The sequence below is a fragment of the Momordica charantia genome, assembly GCF_013281855.1.
Source record: "Momordica charantia cultivar OHB3-1 chromosome 8 unlocalized genomic scaffold, Mcharantia_2.0 BLBB01000008.1, whole genome shotgun sequence".
NCBI lineage: Eukaryota > Viridiplantae > Streptophyta > Magnoliopsida > Cucurbitales > Cucurbitaceae > Momordica > Momordica charantia.
The window spans coordinates 11,180,196-11,207,655 of NW_028275166.1; the positions used below are offsets into that span (position 1 = coordinate 11,180,196).

The following is a 27,460-nucleotide window of genomic DNA, read 5'->3' on the forward strand; positions in this document are numbered from 1 at the left end:
GGACAATTTTTTCAAATTTGTTAACAAATTACTCTCAGTCTTCTCCTGTAAATTCCTCAGAAGCAAAATCTTCCTCAGTTTACTGATCCATGGATTCCTACGATTCTCTGCTACAGAAACTCCGGCTTCCACAGCCGTCGCTTCAACGATTCGCCGTCACTTCAATCTTCTGCAAGCTCCGAACTGCTCCGAAGCATCTCAACTCCGATTCCGGGCCGGGAAGGGAAGCGATTTCCCAATGCCTACTCCACTCCTCTCCCGCCGTCGTCGACCAATCCGTTCGGGAGCTCTGCCGCTTCGTCAAGGATTCGCAAATGGACGTCTATCGCGGCCTGATGGAGCTCCAAGCTGCTCTTGAAGGATCGGAATCGCGGTTCGTTGACGTGTTCGTCAAGGGACTGGGATTTCTAGTTCAGTTTGGATTCCGGAAACACAATGGTAAATGGCAGTTTGGCTCGACGGAAACTCATCCGTTTGTTAAGGTAAGAGAAGAAGTTGCTCTCTACTTTTGTAATTTTCATTTGAATTCTTGATTGCTTTAGTTTGTCGTTTAGTTTGATTGGTTAGCTTAAATCTTCTATTGGGAAGGATTCATTTCTTGAATTGACATACTTTTGAATCATGGTAAACCACTCCTCTGTGGATTCTGAAGTTAGTTTAGACTTCACTGATGTTGATCGTATCAAACATGTTGTGTTATCTTGGGTTAGATGATCCCAATGGCTACTTTCATTATAAGCTATAGGATTATAAAATTTGAGAGTAGATCATATGGTTCTGTATTCAATTTCATGAGATCGCTATGGCTTATATCGGTTGAAGAAATTGAATAATGAGTAATCTAGTTCTCGCTGGTTAATATAAACTTAGGGTGCGTGGCAGGTGTTGTCTTGTCGAGTTGATGTCCAAGCCCAGCTCTTGCACCAAATTCCGCTATTTATGGTACAGAAGAAGTCACTGGGAATGGAGGCTGTTGGAGAATTCTTAAGCCCATTTGTGAACTATTCCATATTAAGAACACAGTCTTCAGGCTTATCATCTTCATCATTTTCACGGAATCTGATATCATCAATTATGTCTGTTTGTTGCTCATTTCCGCACGAGGCAATGCCTCTATTTGCTTTGTTAACCCGAAGCCTCAAGTTTGTCCCATGCAAGACTCTAGAAGTAAGTTGGAACAGAGGCAGATTATTTCTAGTGCTGATTCGAATCTACTTTATATTTATCATTTTAAGATTTTTTCCACAATGAGCATAAGATACGAATAATTGCACTTAATTTGTACCAACGAGGTTTATTAGAGTTCTTCATAATCTTGCAGGATTTTTGGAACTTCATACATCTGGTGGAATCTTTGGTGGATACCTGTACTGTGGTTCTAAAACTCTTAGTCACCAATGGATCGGTATGCAGCAGTTTCATTCTTTATCGCAGTGAGATAATAGGTTATTTTGTCATTTTGTTTGTCTGTGTATACTCTTGCTTTCACTGAAGTTCGTAAGTTTAGTGAAACTGGTTGATAGTTTGGAACTGTCTTGAATTAAGTTATAAAGTTTTAAATTTTAATCTCTCTCTCGACTTCATTTTTTCCCTGCTTAGCATCTCATAATGGAGGCTCAACAACGCAGCATAGAACTTCTAGATACAATTCTCTCCCTATATGCATGTCTTGATAGGCATGTTTCTGGCTTTGAGCGCATTATTGAACTATCAAAATACTTGCTGTTGGTACAAAAGGACCTCGGGATGCAATATGTACCTAAGCTATCCTCAGCCTTCCCATCGTTATTTACAATCCTCATAAAATCAGAGCTAGAGCATGAGCAATTGTTGATTTTGAAACTTCTTCTCTCCCTCTTGCGGTGGAAAGCTGAACATGGTATGTAAGCTGTTCAGTTGAATGTGTCCTACCTTTTATTTATGTTTTCAAATTTTCAATTTCTTTCAACAGTTGCCATTTTACTGCCGTTCTGTTGTATATATAATTGCTCGTGGTTTTTCAGATGTTCCTAATAGGACGAGGACACTTGTTCCGAGTGAAGAACTTTTATTTGTCTTTCCTGCCATCAGCCTCATGTCATCTCCTTCAAAATCTATTAAAGGAGCAGCAACTGAATTGCTTTCCATATTAGAAAAGTTTTTGGTGACACTATCAATGACCACAAAGGATGAAGTTGTAAAGGAGAGGGGGTTTCACTTTCCATCGATTAGCACACCTGGATCTATTGTTGTTAAGCTTTTGGAAAAGCTACGTTTCCAGGTCAGTTTTATAATATGTCTTGAGTATTTTCCTTTGTATAACCTGAAATGGTCGCCTAAACCTGCAGAGATTGGATTCTTACTTGAAATGGTGACTGACATTTGATAAGTTCAAACCATTTTATCTCAGGAACTTTCTTCACTATCCAGTAGGTTCTTTTTGGGCCAGAGTAATGGCAAAGATGATAATGATTTGCCCAGGAAGTGTTGGACACATAAATTAAGAGAGTACTCATTATGGATTGTTGATAGGCGGAAATCACTCTTGCCCCTCTCTCAATTTGAGGAATTATTTGTTTCAGGTAAAAGAAAAACCCTATTCTTGATGAGTTTTCTTCATAACAATTTTTATATTTTGGCATCCCTGGATTGATGGGGTAAGTGATTGATATTATTGTATCATTTGCCTGTACAGAAATGCCCTTCCTCGTAAGTGCAATCACTGCCGTTATGGTGGTACATCATTCATTGGCGAGTGATGCTGTACAGTTACTAGCTGCAATCGGAATTTTGGATCCAAAAATTGGATTTCAATTGTTGCTTCTAGTCCTCTTTTACAGTAATATATTTTCAAGGAAAGAAGTTGATCGCCAGGATATGGTGGTGAGTTTTCTTTTTGCACTTAGATCTTACTAGTTTTCTAGAATGTGATTGCATGTGATATTTTTAGGTTGTTATTTGATCTTTAAATGAATTTGTTTCCAATTCAAGATTGTCTTTATATTCATTTGAGTTGAGTTGATGCTAGTCACAATATTGCTGTCATGATTACCACAAATTATTGAGCATCAACTTATTATAATACATACATACATACATATTTATATATATTAGAAAAAGAAATTAATGACATCAATACTAACAATAATGTTAATGGGCCTAGCAATCAAATCAATAGCATACCTTGTGCAATGACAATGCTGAATCAATCAACCATCTTCTCTTTGACTGTTTTCTTGTCCCCTCAAAGACCGGAACAGATTGTCTGAGGTTTTCAACCTAGAAGACTGTTTTCCTTTGGACACTAAAGCTTCCGTAATTTGTTGCTTTATGGTCCTAATTTCAAGAGACATGCTCAGGTTATTTGGAGGAGTGATAATCCGGTTCTTGAATGGGAAGTTTGTTTTGATAGAAATATATGAATTTTTCAGGATGTTGGAGGATGTTAGGACACATTTTGGACCTCTTGACCCTTTTAGCTTCTTGAATGCTAATCTGGTCCTATTATTTTCTAAAAGAATCTGAATCCTTATAGAACTTAAAAAAAAAAGAAAAGAATTCTACTTCCTTTTTTTTTTTTGGTTAATGTCGATAGTTGATTTTAAAAATTATATAGTGAGAAAATATATTATTTGATATAAATTTATTGTATTTACCTATTATAGTTAACTTTAACTGTTCGCTTATAAAACGAGGTTCAATAGAAATTTAATGGAAGTCTATGGACATTATTCCAAAAAAAAAAAGTTTCTCCAGTACACTATCCTCACTCTTATATATGGCATGGATAATTAGTACTTCGAATATTTGCTTTTTTTTCCAGAGACACATCATTTGTCTTTGTTGTTTAAATATATGAACGTATACTTCTTTCATGTTGATGCACAGCTTAAACTTTTGGCAATACTTCCATGCCTTGCTTCTCATAGTGAAATGGTTCCATTCATAGTTGAAGCTATTTCACCAATGCTTCGCAAGGATTCAAAACCGTAAGTGCCTTAAAAGAAAATCTTTATGGTCTTGTTTCACTTACATTTATTTGTACATATTTTGTGGCCAGTAGCCACTTTTCCTCATATATAATCTTTTATAGGATAAGTGATTCTTAATAAATGAAATATACAAAGCTGACTCCTCTCTCATTAAAGACTTCAGTAATGAATGAATGAATGAATTCCTCTGCTCAGTTGAAGCATAGTTGCAGAAAAAACCAGAATGTCTGTCCCCTTTTGTAAGCCATTTGAATGCACATTTTTTGCCTCCATAGCAACTCTTCTTTAAACACGGTTCTCAAGCCTTCAGCCATCTTTTCTATTTAGTCTCTTTTTCCTCTTTAGCGTTTCATCCCAATCCTCCTTGATCTAGAAGACCAAAATTATGAACACCAGATTTCAAGCTTAGTGGTTTCCTTAGTAAGATTAAACATCGTAGACTCATCCATGGTTTTCGCCCCAATGGTGTATGTAAAGTGCAATTGAAATTCTTGAAGAGTTATACACTTGTACATTGAAAATACCGTTTGCTATTTCTTGAAGCTCAATCTCTGTCCTAGATGAATCATATAGCCAATAGAAACCATGAACCAGAATAGAAGAACTTGTCCCACCCATGAGTAAATATTTTGTAATATTGGCTTGAAGTGGGGAAGATCCATATTATATAATAAAGTATTCTATTGGTATGAGGTATTTTAGATGAAACCAAAAGCAAATTTATGTGAGCTTAGGCCAAATGTGGACAATATCATATTATTTTGAAAATATGGGGAGACTTGTTGTCCTGACAAGACAAGAGGACATCAAGGGATATGGATCATGTATTTTTGGAGGTGCCACTTTGCTGTGAAACTTTGAAACAAAATTTTGGACACAAGGTGGAGATGGTGCTTGTTTTGTAATTGTCCTTTATTTTTTATTGCTAATAACGGGAGGAGTCTCTTGTAATTTTGTACTTTATTTATTTTGTTTTTTTGTATTGCTCAATTGTCTGTGTAGTTCATTCTTTTAAGGCTCCTCCTTTTGTACTTCTATTTGTCCTAATGAAAACTAGTTTCTCATATTTATGCTAAAAAACCCACTTCTTTAGACCGGGCTTTGAAGTTAACCTTTTAAGGTGACATTTCCCTTTCTTCAAAAAGACTTGCAGTCTCATCCCGTGAGCCCAATTCACCAATATCATTGATGACGGTCTACTTCTGAAGTATAAATGTTGCTAAAATAATTTTTGTTTTATACCTTGAAAATGCCTTCAAGATCTTTAAACTTTTCGTTGAAAGAAAAGGCTGAGTACCCCCTATAAGTAATTGTTTTGAACCCAAATGGAGGGGAGCTATAAAGCAAATATCCAGTTTCAAGCAGCACTGGAAATGATCCAAAGCTGTCTGTGACAATCTTTTGATGCAAGCCTCTCTCAAATTTAACCACAAACTTTTCTTCATAGGAGGGTTAAATAACAGAATAATTTCTTTAAATTATTTGAAAAGCATTATAAACCAAGTTAACAAACTGTTTTTAGTAGCCCCCTAAAAGACTTGTCACTAGGCCACTTCACTGGATAAAAGTCTCCTCTGAGCTCCCCAATAAGGCATGCAGAGACCAACTAGATCATTTAGCTCAACCCAGAAAGGGACCCTAGCAGCTTTAGAAGATATGCTGTAAATAGCAAAATCCACCCAGAAAAAGCCATGTGACAGATGAAAATTAGTTGATAAAGAGAAAGAGCCCAATCTTGAATGATTTGAGAGAGGCTGTAATTACAAAAGAATTTTATGTTCCTATAGCACCCCCAAGAGGCCGTAATATGCACACTATCACAAAAAGAATCAAACGAATTTGCCTTGTCCTCAAAGGAACGACTATTCCTTTCTAGCCACAACTGCCAAAGCAAGGCTCTGAAAGCACAACCCCACAACTATTTACGTTTGTCTTTGAGGCTCCAACCATGAAGACACTCTAGCAGCCAATCTTCAATTCTTCTAGGAAAACACGTGGATATGGAGAAAAAATCTAACAGTTTCTGTCACCCCCTTCCAGCAAAATGGCAATGTAGAAAAATATGATCCACTGTTTCTCCATTGACCAAACAAAGACAGCAAATAGATGGCGAGAGAAACCACCCTGGGCATCTTCTTTGAAGCCGCTCATGAGTGTTTGAGGCTCTGTTGGCAAGAGACCAAAGAGACACCTTAATTTTCTTAGGGGCAGGACTCTTCCAAATTCCCTCAATCAAAGTACTCGGGATTTAGGGATTAGTCTCGATCAGTTTTAAGAAGGAAGATTTTGTAGAAAAGCACCCATCCTTCTCCAAAGTCCGGACCACGCTATCCAACCCCTTTCCTAACAACACAGGGTCCAAAATCTAGACAAGATTATCCCATGAAGCTAGCTACCTGTCGAAGAGGTCTCTTCTAAAGCCCAAGTCCCAGCCGTTCTGATGTGAATTCCAGCACTCTTCTAGGGTTGCTTGTTGTTTCGAGGAGACTGCAAAGAGATCTGGAAAAATCTGAACCAAAGGGAGATCTCCGATCCACCAATCCAACCAGAACCGGATACGATCCCCTTTGGCGGCTTTGAACTGCAGAAATTTCTGGAAGAAAGTACTCAGCTTTGCAATATCGTGCCACGGTCTTCCCCTAGCTCTTCCTTTAGGAACAAGAGACAACCACCCCATTGTGTCCACCCCATAGATACTAGCAATCACCCTCTTCCTGAGGGCCTCATTCTCGTTCATAAACCTCCACAACCATTTAATCAACAAGACTTTATTTCGTTGTTTAAAAGCGTTGAAACCCAAGCCACCAAGCTTCACGGGTAAAGAGGTCTGATCCCAATTGACAAGATTCCGACAGGGGTGAGAGGACCCCCCTTCCGAAAGAAATCTCTGACTATCTTGTCCAAATCTGAAGTAGTACTCGAAGGAGCTTTACGAAGAGAGAAGTAAAACGTAGGTAAGTTGCTCAGGACCGATTGAGCCAAAGTCAGTTTGTGTTAGAGTATATATTAGTATATTTTACATTCTTGTAAATAATATGTATTCATTTGTCCTTTACCTTCCTCTTCTAGGATTATGTCAACTTTGTATATTTATCTATATATATAGACTTCAGTAATGAGAATAAGATCTATCTGGTTCTCTCAAACCTTAGTTTCTACATGGTATCAGAGCTCTAGGTTTCTTGCCCATTAGGGTTTTGTGCCCATTAGGGTTTTGTCCATTAGAGTTTTGTGCCCATTAGGATTTTGTCCATTAGGGTTTTGTTCATTGCTATCCAACTCAACTCACTACCACTGCCGCCGCCCACCGCCCACCACCGCCGCCCGCTGCTGCCGCCCACTGTCGCCGCCACCCATCGCCGCTGCCGTCATTGTTTGCTGATTCGCCAACGTTGTTGTTTTCCAATTGCTGTTCGTGGGTTTCGTCTCGTCGTCCTTCGCACTTCCGTCACCGCCAATCGCCTTCGCCCCTCTGGTTGTTGTGGGGTAGCACTTAGGGTTTCTGGTTTCAGAAAACACCAGGTCTGGTTCAAGCAATTCGGTTCAAGCGGTCCAGTTCAACCGGTTTGGTTTCAAGCGGTTCGGTCTGGTTCATCACATTTCGGTTCGGTTTGGTCTGATTTCTACCGGTTCTGGTCCTGTTCGTTTGTTTCGGTTCAATTGGTTTGGTTCACTTGGCTCTGTTCAATTGGTTTGGTTCACTTGGCTCTGTTGAATTGGTTTGGTTCGATTTCCTTTCCTCCTTCAGATTTGGTTTGGTCTGTTTCAGTTTTTTTTTGTGTCCATATTTTGAAGTTATGATCGAGAAGAAATTAATGGTAACGATTTCTGCGGAAGAGTTTGCTGAATTCCAACAGTATCAAGAGTCATTGATGGCATCATCCTCCAATTACTGTCATTGCTGATTCAGGTAATACCAATAAATGTCTTATTTCCTCCGCGTCAAAATGGGTCATTGACTCTGGTGCTACGAATCATATGTCAGGTAACCCCAATTTATTTGTTACCTTTTCACCATCTACATCTTTACCTGATGTTACAATAGCGGATGACACCACTTCTCCTGTTCTTGGCTCTGGCACAGTTCATCTCTCAAAAACTCTTTCATTGACCTCTGTTTTAAATTTGCCACAATTTTCTTTTAATTTGATCTCTGTCAGTAAACTTACTCGTGATCTCAATTGTTGCGTCTTATTCTTTCCTGGTTATTGCTTATTTCAGGATCTTACAATGAAGAAGACTATTGGTAAAGGGCGTGAATCTGATGGCCTCTACACATTTGATACACATACCTACAGCTATCGTTTGCACTCGAGTGTCAACTCCTTTCGAAGAACATTGTCGTTTGGGTCATCCATCTCTCTCCGTGTTAAAGAGTCTCCGTCATCAATTTCATAGTTTGCATTCTTTGGATTGTGAGTCATGTCAATTTGCTAAGTTTCATCGTCTTAGTTCCTATCCTAGAGTCAATACACGAGCTAATGCTCTTTTTGAATTAGTCCATTCTGATGTTTGGGGTTCTTGTCCTATTAGTCCAAAAATGGATTTCGGTATTTTGTTACTTTTGTCGATGATTTCTCTCGTGTAACTTGATTATATTTGATGAAACATCGTTCTGAGTTACTTTCTCATTTTCGTAACTTTCATGCTAAAATTCGAACTCAATTTGGTGGCTCTCTTAAAGTTCTACTGAGTGATAATGCTAAGGAATATTTTTCTGGTGCTCTTAACTCCTATTTAAGTGAACATGGTATTATTCATCAATCCTCGTGTGTTGATACTCCGTCTCAAAATGGAGTTGCAGAAAGGAAAAATAGACATCTTCTCGAAACAGCAAGGGCCTTAATGTTTCAAATGCATGTTCCAAAATACTTTTGGGCTGATGCCGTTTCGACGGCTTGCTTCTTGATTAATCGCATGCCTTCGTCAGTTCGTAAGGGTGAAATACCTTATCGTACTCTGTGTCCTACACAACCTTTATTTCCTATTAAACCTAAAATATTTGGTTGCACTTGTTTCGTTTGGGATGTTCGCCCCCAGCTCACCAAATTAGACCCTAAGTCATTGAAATGCATTTTCCTTGGTTACTCTCGTGTTCAAAAAGGGTATCGATGTTATTGTCCTGATCTCATTAGATATCTTGTCTCTTCTGACGTTTCGTTATTTGAAGATACTCCTTTTTCATCGTCCTTGAGTACCAGTCAGGGGGAGCAGTCACAGGAAGATGATACCTTGCTTGTCTATTCTATTGTCTCTACTTCTACTGAAGAGCTTCCTAGCAATACATCTCCCTCTGCACCTGATCCTTCTCTCCCCACTATTACTCAAGTTTATTCTTCTTCAGCAACCTTCGCCTCCTACAGACTCATGCCCTATACCAGCAGCTTCTTTGCCTGTGGATCCAGGAACGAGTGATGACCTTCCTATTGCCCTTCGAAAAGGTAAGCATAAGTGTACTTATCTGTTTCTTCTTTTGTTTCATATAACCATTTATCATCATCTACTTGTTCATTTATTGCATCCCTTGAATCTGTATCTATTTCTAAAACTGTTCATGAAGCTTTGTCTCATCCTGGTTGGCGGGCTGCTATCTTGGAGGAGATGATTGTCTACTTGGGATTTAGTGTCTCTTCCTGCAGGAAAGAAACCTATCGGTTGTAAATGGGTGTTTGCTGTTAGAGTTCATCCGGATGGATCAATTGCCCATTTGAAAGCTCGCCTTGTTGCTAGAGGATATGCGCAGACTTACGGAATTGAATATTCTGATACTTTTTCTCCGGTTGCTAAATTGGCTTCTGTCAGGTTATTCATTTCCTTGGTATCTATTCACCATTGGCCTTTGCATCAGCTTGATATTAAAAATGCAGTCCTCCGTGGTGATCTTCAAGAAGAAGTGTATATAGAGCAACCACCAGGTTTTGTTGCTCAGGGGGAGAATGGAAAGGTATGTCGCCTTCGTAAATCCTTATATGGGTTGAAACAAAGTCCGCGAGCATGGTTTGGAAAATTCAGTCAGGTGATTGAGAATTTTGGAATGAAGAAGAGTCAGTTAGATCATTCTGTTTTTTATAGAAAATCTGAGTCTGGTGTTATCTTACTAGTTGTATATGTTGATGATATTGTGATTATTGGTAATGATTCATCAGGCATCCTATCACTCAAGTCTTTTCTTCATAGTCAATTTCATACTAAAGATTTGGGAATGTTGAAATACTTATTAGGAATTGAGGTAATAAGGAGCAAGAAGGGGATCCTTTTGTCACAAAGAAAGTATGTACTTGACTTGTTAACTGAAACAGGAAAATTAGCTGCTAAGCCACGTAGTACTCCAATAATGCCTAATTTACAACTTACAAAAGAAGGGGAGTTGTTGAAAGATCCTGAGAAGTATAGGAGGTTAGTAGGGAAGCTGAATTACCTTACAGTTACTAGGCCTGACATAGCTTATCCAGTCAGTATTATGAGTCAGTTTATGAGTTCTCATACGACTGACTATTGGGCCGCATTGGAACATATTCTATGTTATTTGAAAGGTGCTCCTAGACGTGGTTTGTTATATAAAGATCATGGTCATCTTAATATTGAATGTTTTTCAGATGTTGATTGGGCAGGTTTTAAGGAAGATAGGAGATCAACTTCAGGATATTGTGTATTTGTTGGAGGTAATTTAGTTTCTTGGAAAAGTAAGAAACAAAATGTGGTGTCACGTTCAAGTGCTGAATCAGAATATCGAGCCATGACACAGTCGGTGTGTGAATTAGTATGGATATATCAGCTTTTGACTGAATTGGGATTTGGCATCACCACTCCAATGAAACTTTGGTGTGATAATCAAGCAGCTCTCCATATTGCATCTAATCCAGTATTTCATGAACAAACCAAACACATTGAAGTTGATTGTCATTATGTACGTGAGAAAATATAGCAAGGATTGGTGGCTACAGGATATGTGAAGACTGAAGAGCAGTTAGGAGATATCTTCACTAAGCATTGACGGGAGCACGGATAGATTATCTCTCTAACAAGTTGGGTATAATTAACATATATGCACCAACTTGAGGGGGAGTGTTAGAGTATATATTAGTATATTTTACATTCTTGTAAATAATATGTATTCATTTGTCCTTTACCTTCCCCTTCTAGGATTAGGTCAACTTTGTATATTTGTCTATATATATAGACTTCAGTGATGAGAATAAGATCTATCTGGTTCTCTCAAACCTTAGTTTCTACAGTTTGAAAGCAAGCGTTTTTTCCATTTATCCATCTTGATTCTAAACTTTTCCACGAAAGGTCTCCAAAAAGCTATCGCCTGATGGTTCCCACCGAGGGGGAGCCCCAAATAAGTAAAGGGAAGGTTCTCAACTCCGCATCCATGGAGAGCAGCTTTCGAGGCTACTCTCTGCTCAGGAATATTCAGCCCAATAAGAGAGGTTTTGGCTTGATTAATTTTCATCCTAGATACATTTGTAAATAAAGAGATAATCTTCCACCATCTTGCCAAATTACCCTTGAAACCCGGACAAAAGATAATAGTGTCATCCGCATACTGTAAATGAGAAACCAGCTCCTTCCCTCTGCCTATTTCGAAGCCTCGAATCATCCTTTTTTCACAGTAAAGATTTACAAGGCGGTTGAAAGAATCTCCAATTAAGGTAAGAAGGAAAGGAGAGATGGTGGAAGAACCTTAGATAACTTCCCTCAAAGAAATGAAGCCCCTCCACTAGACAAGAATAACACCCAAGGAACATTAAGCTCCCAAAATGCCCAACCACTGTTTCTAGAGCTCCGTATTGACTTCACTAACAATAGCAGAGAGTTTTGTTTCAACAAGGATCAGTATAGCCTGGATGCAATTCAAAATAGAATCCTTGATAATTGCCCATTTAGCAGCAGCTACAAGGCCTCTAGCGCTCTAGTCATGGATGAGAAGTTAGGATTATTTAATCATCATTGTTCTGTTACATATTCTGGTCAGTTTTAAAAGTGTCAAAGTATTCATTCTGCAGGAATGGTATATAAAAACATATATAGGGAGGATATATTCTTATCATTCTCACTGGCTTACTATTTATTCAGATATCTCCTTCTAAACTGTGATTGTTTTCTCATATCCAGAGTTTTATATGCTACAGCAACCCGATTGCTCTGTCAAACCTGGGAAATCAATGATCGTGTATTTGGGAGTCTGCAAGTAAGTTGTGTGCATATTTCTTTGTTAGTGCTTGGGAACTGGGAGGTGGGGTTGTTGGCTGGGTCATTTTTTTACCTATATCAATTTGTGCAATAATGCTGCATTGCTTCTTCACTGTGCATGCAGACAGTCCTAATTCCCAAGGGATTTTCTGACTTTGCTTCGGAGAGAGAGATTTGTCTCAGTTTGGCTGCATCAATTCGAGATGTTTGCAGAAAAGATGCAGATAGGGGTGTGGACCTTATCTTGTCTGTTTCGGTAGGTTTCTTGGAAACCATTATATATTTGTTTTTTTGTTACACTTCTGTTCCAGATGGATTTAGTATATTCTCTCAATCAACAGGCATGTATTGAAAGCCCTGATCCCAGGATTCAAGCTCTTGGATTTCAAGGCCTTGCACATCTATGTGAAGCTGATGTAATTGGTAAACTTACTATCTATAAGTTATTTTCTTATAATATATTAATATCTAAATTATTTCTAGTTTAAGAACTAGACAGTCTAGACTTAAGTAGTCTACAATAAACTTTTCAGATTTTTACACGGCATGGGAAGTCATTGCTGAATATCCACTGGACTATTCTGCAAATCCAATTCTTGCAAAAAGGTTAGTCACTGCTCCCAACGAACCACCCTTGGATTTTACGAAAAGAAAATGAGGAAAGAGTGGTTATATAGATGTAGCAAAGAAATTATTATAGTTTATATATGACATTAATTTTATTAAGCAAGTGAAATATACTGGGGCAGAGCCGGACGAATGGAGTAGCAAAAAGCCCCTCCAGTTGAGGACAACATAAGAAGGGGAATAATACTATAATTAAAAAAAAACTTAAGATACCACACTCCAGTAGGAGGTTGTATAGTAATAATAGTATCCCATATTTCTAAACAACCTTCCTATCCTTTCCAATTTTACAATTTTCTCTTACCACACCTTCCAAAAAAGCCCGAGTAGCATTTATTCACAAGATAATATCATTTCTGCGAAGGCAGAAACCATTCAGAAGGATAAAAATAAATCTCTGACAAAAAGGGAAGGCCATTTGGGCACCGAACCTGAACCACCTTCTCCCCAAAGAGAGTAAAAGTGGAATATATGAGAAGCATCCTCTTCAAGGGCCTTTTTGCTCAAAGCGCACTTGCCTTGGATAAGGTGTAACAACCGAAAAAAAATATAAATATATATTTAAATTATTATTATTTTTTAGTTGTTTTCTTTTATTTTCTCAAAGATAAACCTTTATGGTTTAGAAATTATTTTTGAAAGATAAGTTGTTCTCAGAATTTGAAAAAAATAAAAAGAAAGAGTTTTATTAAATCTTTATCTTTTTATTATCCTTTTTAAATAAGGATTCATTAGGATTTGTTATAAAAGCCCTTAAACCCTAGGTTTTATTTTCTTAAACTGTTAGACCTAGTTTTCTCTCCAAGAGAAAAAAGAAAAGAAGAAGAGTTTGGTATTTTCTCTCAAAGATCGGTAAGATTTTCTTCTCATTGTTTTAGTTTTATTTTTCTTGATTTGTAGTTCTTTAATTCAGTTTATTGGGAAAAGTTTTGAGGTCTTTGTTTTTTAGAATAAAAGATTGTAAGGACTTTTTATCCTAAAAATTTTCCAGAATTTTTGATTTGAATCTTTTTGTTTATGAAACTGTTTTTGAGTTATTTTGAGACTTTTTTTCCATAAAAAGTTTACCTATTTGTATCCTATAAATTATAGTCTGTTGTTATGATTTTTACATGAAAAAATATATGTTTTTACCAAAATTTAAAGGTTTTCTATAAAGTTTTCAGATCTGATTTTTCTATAAAAATCAATAAATTGTTAATTGTTTTATGGAAAATTCTTGGAAGTTTTATTTTATAAAACAGAAAATTTTTCAGATTTAAAATCCCCAAATTTTCAATTGTTTAGAAGGTTTTTAAGCTGGTTTTATTGAGAACCTTTTTGTAAATTTTGTTCGTATTGATTTATATCGATTCTTCTAGTTTTAAAATTTGTTATTGTTGAATTTAGAGGCTTTTTAACCTAGTTTTCAGATCTGGTTTTGTAGCCCCAAATCCATACTTTCCTAATTATTTTACATAAAAAAGTGTTTTGAATGGGAAAATTGGGTAGATAGGATTTGAGTTAGTAATTGGTTGAATTTTAAATCCTTGGATAGGATTTAAGAATTGATTTTGGATATTGGTTGTTTCTAGGCCTCTAAGTTGATATCTACCCAGGAAGAAGTAAATTAGATTCGTAGGATTTCTGAAAGAGGTAAGTAATTTGTCATATCCCTTCGAAAAAGTATTGTAAGTGATTTATCGTATCTTTCGAAAAGTATTGTAAGTAATTTGTCATATCCCTTCGAAAAAGTATTGTAAGTAATTTGTCATATCCCTTCGAAAAAGTGTTGTAAGTTATTTACCGTATCCCTTCGAAAAAGTATTGTAAGTGATTTACCGTATCCTTCGAATAATTTGTCATATCCCTTCGAAAAAGTATTGTAAGTAATTTGTCATATCCCTTCGGAAAAGTGTTGTAAGTTATTTACCGTATCCCTTCGAAAAGTGTTGTAAGTGATTTGTCGTATTTCAAAAACTAAAATGTATTTTGGATTTGATAGGAAGATTTGAAATTGATATCTTGCATATGAAATTGAAGTTTTATTATGGATTTGAAAACTAATTTGGCAATTGAAATTATGTTTATTTGCAAAGTATTTGAAGTATTGTTAAATGATTTGATAAAGTTTTGTTTAGATTTATTTAAAGGTTTGAAATTGATATTTTGTTTATTTGTGAAATATTTGAAATCATGTTTTAGAGGATTGATAAAGTTTGTTTTAAATTATTTCAATGTTTTGAATTAATTTAATATTGAAAGTAAGTATTTGTTTTGCATTTTATTTGAAAGATATTTTGATTGATTTGATAGGGCTATCCGGATATGCCATGATTTTGTTTTGAGGAACGTTTTGCTTATTTGGGGTAGTAGCCTAATTTAGAATTGATGGATTTCTGTTCTGGCTTATTTGTGGGAGGACACTTTTGTGGTTTGGCATTCCTTGGGAATGAAGATTCATGTGTGTGTTATTCACTCACATGACCTCACACTTAAGTAACTCTGTTCTGGTCGATATTATTTCGACAACTCTGTTCTGGTTGATATTATTTCGACAACTCTGTTCTGGTCGATATTATTTCGACAACTCTGTTCTGGTCGATATTATTTCGACAACTCTGATAGAAGCTTCTGATTGATTTGGTATTACCGACGGGTAACCACATATGTTCTGTAGGCTACCCAAATAATGCAACCTTCCACTCTGATTTTGAAAGTATGAATGAATGTAAGATTGTTTTAATGTTGAATGATTTAGTTATTCAAAAGTTGGAAAATTGTACCAAGTGTTTTAGAATGAAGTTTGAAAGTTTTGATTGAAAGAAAGTTTGTTTTGAAGGATTTGAAGTTTGATCGAATTAAAGTTTGTTATGAAAGAATGAAAGTTTGTTTTGATTGACTGAAAATTTTATCTTATTTGAAGACTTTGTTTCCGAAAATCTAGTTTATTTTGAAAGTTTTGAAAATTGTATTAAACATTTTAAAGGACTTTAAAAGTTTTGATTTGTTCGTAGTTTTGTTTTGAAAGGAAAATGAATTTCGAAATTCGATATGGAAATTGCTTATTGAGTATTTTTGTACTCATCTTTGTTTTCCTAAATATTTTTCAGATGAAGGATTGAATGATCGTTCTGGTAGAAGGTGAAGTTTAGCATACTGGCATGAGTTTGATAGTCATCCTCCTATTTAGTTAAGTTAGTTTAGAAAAATTCTGTAAAGAAATTGCTTCCGCTGAATAATTTTTGTTCTTAAGGTTTCTTGAAAGTTACGTTTCCGCATTTTGTCAGAATGACCGTATTAGAAAATACGGGTTGTTACATAAGGCATCTATTTTGCTGTCTAGCATGCAATCTATTGTGAGTACTTATGCCATATTTAGAACAGAGACCACAATAATCGGATGAGGATCAGAATCAACATTCTTAACCTTCTTGAGGTAGTGATACTTCTAAATCTTCTTGTGCAAGATGAGGGAAATGAAATGATCATAGGAACTACTATAATAGAGGTTGACAAGATAACACTTCAGAGGAATCTGGCATCTGCACTCTCTGATCAACAAATTGAAGAAGGGTTTTGCAAGTCTAATTAGTATGTGCGGGCTGGGTAGATCATGGGACAGGTGGCTTTATGTGTCAGTGCCTCTCTGATAATAGAAGCAGCCTGTCCCCGCAGGCTAATCAGACTCATAAACCCTTCTTGTATAAGTGTAATTAAATGGTGGCCTATCAGACTTCCTACCTCTTTTATTTAATCAAACTATTTCATAACAAAGCCGATGTATTTTCTTTTTCAGTATCTCCTAATATGATCTTATTTATAACTGATGTTACTAACAATATCAATTTTTAAAGGACAAATACTTTTTCCAATTTGGTTGACACTGTGAAATCGTTTAGTTGTTAACTTTAGCTTGTAACTACTTGTGTTATTCATCCTTTTAAGAGGACAATTTGGTTTTTCGGCAGTCTCTGCAATCTTCTCAGGTGGGGTGCGATTGATGCTGAAGTCTATCCGGATGCTTCAAGTGACATTATAAGAATTCTTTTTGCTGTTGGTACATCGACTACTAGTTGTGAACACGATTTACAGTGGACAAAGGCTAAGGCTTCTGCTTTTGATGCCTTAGCACAGTATGAGGTAAAATTTAAGAGGGAGCAATTTCTCAAGTTGTTAGCGACCTTTTTCTTCTTTGATAAAATAAACAACTGTATTAATGTGCTATGTTTACAGTATGTGTGACTAGGGTTGACCCTAAGAATAGGTCTTGGGATTACATGAATAATTTCTACTGGCTGTGATTAAAAAACAAGTACTATATTGAATGCCCATAAAGAGGCGATTAGCCTAATCACACGATAAACCATATTCCTTATCTCCCCATGTATGGTAAACTGATTTTCTAAACCTCCCACCATCCGGATAATCTTAAGCTATACCTTTATTATTGAAATCGTCTGTAAAGTTTCTTTCATAACCTTCTTCACTAGAACCATGATCGATGATCTCTTATTCTTTTCACAAAGAACGCGTTCCATTTGGATTAAAACATAGAGATGTGTTTTTTGGATCACATAACTGGCGATCTTTCAATGACCAAGTTCAACACCTGGACTAGTCCCCTTTGTCTTGAACATTGTCAGCCATTTATGACATCAACAATGTCACATACTTTTTGGTAGTCAGTCTGGCAACAATACATTCATTCAATTTATTTATTCACCTTTTTTATGTCCTTTGGTTCTGTTGCTCATGTTTTCCCAGGTGCCCCTTCTCGAGAATATTTCTGATTTCAAAGAAAGGTGCACGTCGCTTCTTTCTACCGAGACAGATTTGAACATCCTCAGTGCCATAAAAGATCTTCTGGTCAAGATTATAGCTTATGAGCACAGGTTGAAATATGCATTTATTATAATCTATTCCTGCTTCAATTTCTTTCGGGAAAAAAGTTCTGATATTTAATAAATCTCTCCCAATGTGTTCCAGTAACCGAAGACGACTGGTAAAGGAGAAGAGAGTTGCAGGAAGTAAGATTGAGAAGCTACTAGATGTCTTTCCTCGTCTTCTCTTTTCATCAGGTATTATATGATTTATGACGTAGCTATCACGTACAAGGATTTCACGCTATAGTCTCTTATTTTTGCAGTATGAGAAATTTTTCTTCCTAAGTTTTTTAATGCAATCAGGAGAGATCATTAATAATTAGTTTATGAAAAACTACACCAAAGAACTAAACACCAACAACCTGAGCAGAAAAGAACACCACTCACACTTTTAGTAAATTTTAACTAGTATCCCACTAAAATTTGAATAATAGATTAATCCAAAAGAATTTTTTATATATATATTTTTTTTCTATAAGAAACCAATTTTCATTGGATAAATGAAATATACAATGTAATTGCCTGCAATAGCCAAAAAATGTTAAAATTCTCTCTTATTGGCACAAATTAAAGAAGGGATATAATCACAAAAATTCTTATGCAAAGCAGTCCAAGAGGAAGAAACAAGAATGCAATTTTCCAAAAGACTTTCACCACTTGTTCCTCACCCAAAAAAACTAACCTCCTATAAATGGGTCCTATGGCTTTGTCCGCAAGATTTTGACTTTATCAACTTGAGATAATCTTGCTATCCTATTCCTATCATTTTATGTATATACAACTGAATGTGCATTACCACAAACAATTCAAGGAAACACAAAACAAAGGACCATAACAAAACATTTACAACCAAAAGGACTGAACAAAAAAATCACTTGCATCAGATTGAAACCAGACCAACATACTGATGTAGTGGGTTTCTTTGAAAATTTACCCCTTTCTAATAAACTAGCCGTTGAAGGCTGCCATCTAGTCTATTTATAGCCATTTAAGGTTTTTTGTTAGTTGGTTGGTTAGTTGTTAATAGGTTAGTTATGGTTTATACATCTAGAAATACCAGTAACTTTGTAACCAAGCGAATCAATTGAAATAAAAGTCTTATCTACAGTTTGCATCACAAACTAAGCAGAAAGGCGTGTCAATAAACTAGAGAAAGTTATTTTAGCTAAATCTTATTGAAGAGCTAGTGAGACAGCAAAATAAGTTATTTTAGCTAGTTATTGAAGAGCTAGCTAAAATCAAATTGAATAAATTACACATGTAAAAATTAAACTTATAGGTTCTTTATGTTTTTTGCATTCTCACCAGATATCATCTGTATTTCTTATTAGTTATGAAAGTCCTGGGTGAAGGGATCCCTTTTGTAATAATTATTTTGTTTGATTTTAATGATTCAAGTTGGTTGTTGGGTAATAATATCGACTGTACTATCTATTACTTGAATTGAAATTTTATATGTTCCTGTCCAATAAATTGTGAGCCAGAGGAGTCTACACTACTGAAAATGTGTGACTTCACTCCCATTAAAATAGGATCCACACTCAGAAAAACACTTGTGATTCATTGAAATCCCATATATATTATTTCATGGTTGGTTACTACTTACTAGTTTATGTTCAAGAGAAGATGAAATGTTTATCTTTACCAAGTTACTAACAAATTCATGGAATCAATATTGAATATTGATCTTAAAAAAAATGGTAACCTTGTAAAACAACTGTAAGTCAATCATACTCGAACGAATTGGTAAGATGAAATAGAGAAATGACATGCAAAAATCACACTTGAAAATTAGCAAAAGTAATATTTTTTTAAATGAGGGCTTAAGGTTATATCCTATAAATTATGATTTTTCTTTTTTCCTCATGGAGGCGGGGGTTCAATTTGAAATTTTGGTCTACTAGTTTAAGCATTTCATCTGGGAAGTTGTTGCTTCCAGTGTGTTAAGGATCCCACATTGATAAAAGAAGGGACTTAGCAATGGTTTATAATAGACATGGGCTACTCCTCTCATAGCCAATTGGTTTTGAGATGGAACCCCATGAATATTGATATGGTATCAGAGCCCACAAGCTCCAACGAGCATTCGGTCCAAAATGGGATCCGATCCAAGATTGGTGAACCCAAAAAGAGGCACCATCTTGAGGGGGCATGTTAAGGATCCCACATTGATAAAAGAAGGGACTTAGCAATGGTTTATAATAGACATGGACTACTCTCATAGCCAATTGATTTGAGATGGAACCCCATGAATATTGATACAGTGTTTATTTGTGTAAATTTTTAAATTTCTTATATTCGTTTCCAGGGAACAGAAGTAATGTCAAGGAACTGCCTGCTGCTGCCCTACTATGTCATTCTTTTTCTTCTAGAAAAGGGAATGATCCAGCAAGAGTAAGAGTTGATAATTATCATTTTGAAAGATTTTTCTTTCCATTAACATGACAGTTTTTTGTTCAGAGAACACCAGATAAACATGCCAGTTATGAGAATGCACTGTGTGAAATTGCTGAATCTCTTCAACTTTCAAGAAACATTGTCATGGCTGTCTTAGCCCTGGAATCATGGAAACCGTTTATGGAACGCTGGTTGAAGTCTGAAATTTTGTCCTTTGATGTTAGAGATACTGCAGTTATGTCAGATAAAACTTGTAAAGCTGCTAATGACATTTTGAAGGTTCCCATTGCCTTTACTTCTCCATTTTGTAGTTGTACCTTTACTTTCATGTCATTTATGTACAACAGTTCATAAAATGTTGAAATTATAGTAGTAATGTTCTTGTTCCTGTCATTCAGATTGTAATACATGCTGCTGAAGAAGCTTTGCCTAGATCTGCTGAGAATATGGCCCTTGCTATGGGTGCACTTTGTATGGTAATAATTTGCTCCAGAAATTTTTTTGTTCTACAATCTGATTCTCGAGCAACTTTAAATTTGACTGTCAAAATGTCCATGCCTTTCGTTAAAGTTTCTTGAATATCATGTTATCATTGTTTCTGGTATTCAATACAAACTGTGGTTAATAATTTGGAGTATAAATTTGTATGGAAATGTTATTATCACAAGGATGGCAAGGTCAACAGAGTCTATTCCTTGCCATGGCATTAAGAAGTAAATTTAATTCTTTTTAATCTTTGTGCATTTTTAGATTTGTGGGCCTATAACAACAGCCTTATTAGTGTTGTTGTAGGGATCATCTAGTAAATATCTGTTAAATCACTATTGAACCCAAAAGTTTAAGTTTATGGGTTATGGTAAATTTAATCTTTTATAAATACTTCAACACTCCCTCACCGTGGACTTGGTAATTTGCATAAGGCCTAACAAACGATGATCAATATTAATTAGAGAGGAAGTGACGTTCCAGAGGTTTTAACACCGAACCTCTTGCTCTCATGCCATACTAAATCATTATTGAACCCAAAAGCTTAAGCGGATGAGTTAGGATAAATTTAATTCTTTATTAATACTTTAACAATATCACTAATGAGAATCTGAGCTTTCTTAAAAATTTTATTTTTTTAATAGTATGTATGGATTTCCTTTATGTTATCTTTTTTCCCCTCTTTTTAATTGGAAACACATATTTCAGTGATGATAATATCACAAATGTCATTGTGGCTTTCCTATCTGTTATCAGGTCTTGCCTCAGTCTGCTCATGCTGTGAAATCAACTGCTTCCAAGTTTCTGTTAAATTGGTTGTTCCAGTATGAGCACGAGCATCGTCAATGGCCATCTGCTATATCTCTTGGAATAATCTCCAGCTGCCTACATGTCACTGATCATAAATTGAAATTTCAGAACATCTCTGGACTTCTTGAGGTATGCAGATCCTTGATGAATTTGAATAAGTTTTTCTATGATGTGTTCTAAAGAATCTTTAAGTATGATAACTGCGTGAGATATCTAGTAACAACTCAACTTAAATGCCTCATATGTTTCATGTACGACCTTTTAGTGTCACAATAAGGTGTGTATGTAAGCCATGATTCAAATTGATTGTGTTACAGTTACATGCTAAGGTATCAATTCAGGGATAGGATAGTCAGGACCTTGGGCTTATGCTTAAACATGATATCTATATCCGTGCGGAGTGCTCTTTAAAAGTAGATGAATATTTAGTTCTGCATGACATTATGCCAAATAAAAAAGTTGCAAATTTCTTATTGGGTTATGATTACTATTAATTTTATATATTTTTTCCGTTAAATGACATGAATCTCATTTTCAGGTTTTGAGTGTTAGCAAAAGCATCCTCGTTAAAGGAGCTTGCGGTCTTGGGTTAGGCTATTCTAGTCATGATCTCCTTTCCAGGGTTGAAATTGTTGATAAATCTAAGTTGGACAAAGATAAGCAGACAACCAAGATAGAGGAAGTAGAGTTACTTGGAGCTATAGTTAGGGCGTTATCTTTGATGATATGTCAGTTCACAAAATCTTCGAAAGATATGTTGGAAGATCTCTCGGTGCTATTTCCAGTGCATTCTTTCGATATCAGTGTAGATGCTCAGCTGTTGCATGAGAATGGTGACTTAGAAGAAGAAGTGTGGGGTGTTGCTGGACTAATTCTTGGTCTGGCTAACACCATTGTTGCAATATACAAAGCTGGAGAATATGATGCTGTCCTGAAGATTAAAAGCTTGATTACCTCATGGATTCCTCATGGAAATTCTGTGCTTCAATGCTCTGGTTCATTTGATGAAGATGCTAGCAGAAGTTTGTCTGTTGGATCCTGTCTCGCACTACCAACCATAATGATGTTTTGTCATAGATTGGAGTTGATTAATGGCAATGAACTTGACCATCTAGTAAACACATATAAGGAGATTATATCCGAATTGTTATCTGTTAAAAGATCTAGTACATCCCACCAGAATTTGATGATGGCATCATGCATAGGAGCAGGGAACCTTCTTGCTTGCATTTTAAATGAGGGGGTGCATTCTATTGAAGTTGGATGTGTCAAGGAGTTGCTGGAGTTATTTAGAAGGTGTTATTCTAATCCATACAATCCGATGATCCATTTTGGCGGAATGCTTGGAGTAGTTAATTCAATGGGGGTGGGCGTTGGAAGTTTGTTTAATGTGCATCCTACTACAACGTCATCAGTGCAAGCTGAACATGACCTAATGGTAACATGTGTTTCTACTTCTATGTTTTTCTTCATTTTCTTAATAGGTTTCCTGGTATAAAAATGTATTTTCATAACAGGAATCTTCTCATCTTATGGGTCCGCTACTTTCAAGTCACGTTTGTGAGCCACTGTTGACGTCATTGATGCAAGAGATGTATCTTGTTGCACAGAATTCTGATGACAACCAATTGCAGCAATATGCAGCATGGGCAGTTTCATTCCTTAGACATAATATTTGGTCAAAGCAATTTTCAAAGCTTCAGATCTTAAATGAGACCAATGTAGCTGGTTCCAGATCTATACCTCAAAATTTCCAAATGGATGGTGTAGTTATGAGACTATGCAATTTGCTAATGCAAGTGAATCTTTCACGGGTAAGTTTCTTTTGATTTCCTGTTTGGCTCTTGTTTGAATCTATGAATCATACATACGTTCAGACATATATTTGGCATCATCTAGTATTTAAATATTTTAGTTGTGTACAAGTAGGACCATTCCTTCCACCTGTCATAAACTTTATTAGAGCTGAAGTATAAGATAGATTAAGTTACATCAAAATGGAAGGTTCATCCTTACAATGTATTCAAGACCTACAGAAAACTAAATTCCTTTTTTCTTTACTTAAGGGTCAAATCCCTCTAATTTCACTTCATAATTCTGGGCACCCCAGGAGATTGACCTACATAGTGACTGAAATGTCTACTGCTACAAAGAGTCCATTTCTTTGAAGCTTTTTCATACGAAAAAATCCAAACACAAGCAACAACGATAACTCCACATGATCCTACTTCTTAAAGGAGCTTATACCAAAATGTTGACTGGAACTAGCAATTTCAAATTTAAGTAGCTTTCTTTAAGGTCCTTTGGCTCCTTGGATGGCACTCTATAACCGCTTCTTTGAGTCTTTTGCAATGGAAGTTTTGGGGGTTTTTTTCCTCCTAAAAGAACTTGTAGTTTATTATTATTATTATTGTTATTCTTTGATAAGAAATAAATTCATAACAAAGAAAGTAATAGGTAAAGGGGGAGGATAAATTATTCTCTCTTTATCCAAGGTATTAGAGAAAGGAGTTTTAAATTGGCTGACAGAATAAACACATAAGGGGAAAAAAAAAATTCTTTTGACTCTTGTAGTGGTGATACATTTTTCTTCAAAGTTGTAGCTATTACTCTCTGATCAACTTTTCCAAAAGTTCCCTGCATCCTGTTCCAAAGCTTGTTAATTAAATCAACAATTCTGAGTTTTTTGTATTCTCCAAATTTCATTGTGTTTGTTTGGCAAGTTAGTCCCCCTTTCCTATGTAATTGCCTTTTGATAAAAATGAGAGTTGCTTCTCATCAATTGAAAAGAGAATCAGGGGATTTTTTAGTTTGAGCATCAACTGTCAATTGTTCTTTAAGTGGCCTGGATCTATTGCTCCTTGTTGAGCTTTCCTTATCTTGTTTTGTCGTTTTCTGTCTTTTCTTCTCTACTCTATGAGTTTGTATCCTGAACAGTTATTAATTTTCATATTTTTAACCAAGAAGTTTTTTCTTGTTTGAAAATATCGTCAACGTTGTTCCCGTAAAAAAGTCTTTTGGTGACCTTAACAAATCTTATTAATGCCTAGTAATACTTTGTTGAAGCAATTTGTCGCTCTCTGGGGGCTTGTCAGCTACATGTACAATTTATTTTGTTGAAAAGCTTAGTCTGAAAAATCTAATACTTCAAACTTTCAGACAGTTGCAACTACACATATTGACACCGTAGTAACCACATTACGGTGTCTCTCTCAAGCTCCCAGATTGCCAACCTTGGACTGGGGAGCAATTATCAGGCGCTGCATAAGATATGAGGATCAAGTTTCTGAATTGCCGCCACCAGGTTCTGCTCTTAGAAAGGGTAGTCTAAAGGAGGAATGCTTGAAGTTCTCATTAGCACATGCAAACCAATTCGACGAACTACTTATTTTTCTTGATGAGCTCTCCGACATCTCGAGGTTCAGGAAACTTGTGCTTAATCTGCAGTCATGTCTGCTCATTCACCTGGCAGATCTCGTGAAAGTATTCTCCAATTCGAGGGTTGAGAAACTTCTTGATGACATGACAAGATACTTGCCTTCTGTTTACTCGGATCAACTCTATAACAATTATGAGAAGCACTTATTAAGCATCTCATGTTGGAAGGGCCTCTACCAATGTCTTGAAGAGGCTTCTCTCGATTCCTTAGAATGCGTATCTCATATTGAAAACTTGATGGAGGCTCTTTTTACCATGCTACCCACATTGCCCTCCTGTACCAACACAGAAGTAGATGAGGTACACTCCCCAAAAGAGTGGTTCGAGGCGATACGATGCCTAGGCAAGGCACGGCAGACATGGTTGCTGAAGTTCCTTCAGGTACATGACTCCACCTCTTTGTGCCTATGTTTATTCTTACTCATCTCTTATAAATAGACAATAAGACTCAAAATTATGATTGCTAATTTTTATTTATTTAAGTTTTCCTTCACTCATATAACTATCTAATTTAGTTCATAAATCTGAATAATGAATATAAAAATGAAGATATCTATGCAATTCTTTGCTCCATTTTCTTGAAAAAAAAAAGGGTGGGAGAAGTTTATGTCTCCATGAATCACACATTGAGATATTGATTGGACACATGGAATTACTGGTATTTCATAACTAATTGATTGAGTTGCAGCTCCTAGACCACCTAAAAAGAAATATTTATTATTGGCTTTGGATCCATATTTTCTAGAGAATTTTCATTGTGTTCGTTGTGGGTGTTAAATCCATGTGCATGTGACACCTGTTGTCTATGTTAGTAAAACCTGTGCAGAACCATCTTTTTGTTAATCGTTTTTTAAGATCAAATAGCGACTTTCATATCTACGAGGAGACGTGAATTTTCAATTTTTCATTTAATCTTTTGTGTTCCTGACTTGGAAGTGCCATGTGCAGATTTCGCCCGAGGATCTAGTATCAAGAGATGAAAAGTTTTTTGAAGTTCTAAAAAAGATGAAAGCCAAAGCCAAGCTGATCAGGAATGGTTCTCTCCCACTGAGCGAGCTGGGAAAAATGAAAACCCTGATGCTGAACTTGAAATCACAAGGTTCTGCTTCCTTGGACAAATTTTGGGAACAAAGTTACATAATTAGTTTTTAGTTTATCAAATTGGAGGGATAATTGCGTTTCAGAATTAGTTTCTATACAGAGATATTTCATACTTTGCTATAAAGCTTACCTGAACCTTTAATTTGCAGATGTGTGGGATGTACTAATTGAGGTTGCAGCAGCTGTTCAACTTGCAGAGGGAAACGTCAAGAGGCAATGGCTCGTTGATGCAGTGGAAATTAGCTGTGTGTCAGTTTATCCTTCCACGGTACGCAATAACGACTCAGTCCTTTGATGAAACAGTCACATTAATATTTATATTACAACTTGATATATGCTAATTGGGGGGCTTTCCTTTTCCCTAGTTAGATATACACATGATGATACTTTGTCTTTTTATTTTTGCTATTCTGGATTGCTTGGGAGTTTGTATCTTTGAACATTTTATGTTCCTTTTCATTTATCAATGGAAAGTTCGTTTCTTTTTAAAAAAAAAAATTATATTACAACATGAACCATGGTTAAAACAAGTTGAATCGGTGGAAGTATCGATAAGTATATGCCATTAGGATTCATTGTTGTCTATATGCTGTCATTTAGAGTGAACTGGAAGTCTAGAAGTAAAAACAGGCAGATTTATGGTTCTTATTTCTGCACCTTCCAGCAATATGCAATAAAAGAGATTTTATTGATTGTTCTCAAGTTTATCATCTCCAATTTATTTGCAGAACATAGATATCAGTACATCCCAAAAATACAGTTCAGGTGATAATGATAGAAATGACCTTGAGAATAATTAGGGTTATTTGTAGAATAATAGTAAGGGTGTTTTAGTAATTAGATAGAGAAGTTGTTAGGAAAAGTTGTTATAAATAGAGTGAGAGGGAAGAGACGAAGAGATGGAGGTAGGTAATTGTTAGAGTGGTTTAAGGCTTGAGTAAGAATACTCAACAGAGGGGAGGTTTGAAATACCTCGAATGACTTTCTTTTATTTTTCAATCTATTTTAGCTATTTGGTTCCAATCCGTGGCCAAATCTAAAACCATTTGAATTTGCTGTTTTTCTCCTGCAGGCACTGCAGTTTCTTGGTCTACTATCAGGTGGCTTCTGCAAATACATGCCTTTACTGATTCTGGACCCTCGTGCCGTGTTGGACGATCTACCGGTTACCCTTAATTCTCTTCTATCCGTATCTGGCTGGGGTTCCATTGTAGAGCCCGTCGCTTCCCATCTCCTTGCCTCGACTGAGCGCATCTATTACTCGGTCACCGACAGTCCAAATGTGGATGGTGCACATAGCTCCCAAGCTATTGATGAAAGTGAAATTGACATAGGTGTCTCTCTGTTACATGTGATGCATAATACCTGTGTTTCTTTGAAGGACTTCTTGCCATTGGAGAGGCAGATTAGGCTTGCCAACATGAACATGAAATTGTACGACGGAAGAACTTTTGTTTACTGATACGTGAAATGAGAAATGTTTATAAGTATTTATAGAAAAAGTAAATAACTCACCACTAACCTACTAATTGAATTTTCCCTAACCAATAGCACTCCTTCACTGAGCAA

At 36.1% G+C, this 27,460-nt stretch overlaps 1 protein-coding gene across 3 annotated transcripts; it reads left to right on the forward strand.

Annotated features, from left to right (window-relative positions):
* RST1 (ARM repeat superfamily protein) lies at positions 1-27,405 on the forward strand. 3 transcript variants are annotated; one of them, XM_088127525.1, is made up of 25 exons: positions 1-482; positions 871-1,167; positions 1,322-1,405; positions 1,600-1,879; positions 2,004-2,260; positions 2,390-2,561; positions 2,675-2,862; positions 3,868-3,968; positions 12,090-12,165; positions 12,292-12,423; positions 12,509-12,590; positions 12,701-12,773; positions 16,745-16,916; positions 17,541-17,668; positions 17,763-17,854; positions 19,968-20,053; positions 20,120-20,335; positions 20,455-20,532; positions 21,299-21,481; positions 21,891-22,790; positions 22,870-23,166; positions 24,512-25,171; positions 25,739-25,889; positions 26,041-26,159; positions 26,964-27,405. In XM_088127525.1, exons 1-25 carry the CDS (start codon positions 90-92, stop codon positions 27,351-27,353), a joined length of 5,607 nt encoding a protein of 1,868 aa, XP_087983651.1. In that variant the 5' UTR covers positions 1-89; the 3' UTR covers positions 27,354-27,405. The 3 variants fall into 3 exon arrangements, with proteins under 3 accessions (XP_087983651.1, XP_022152150.1, XP_087983652.1); XM_022296458.2 differs by having other exon boundaries at positions 883-1,167; XM_088127526.1 differs by lacking the exon at positions 871-1,167 and having other exon boundaries at positions 2-482.
* The last annotated feature ends 55 nt before the right edge of the window (positions 27,406-27,460 follow it).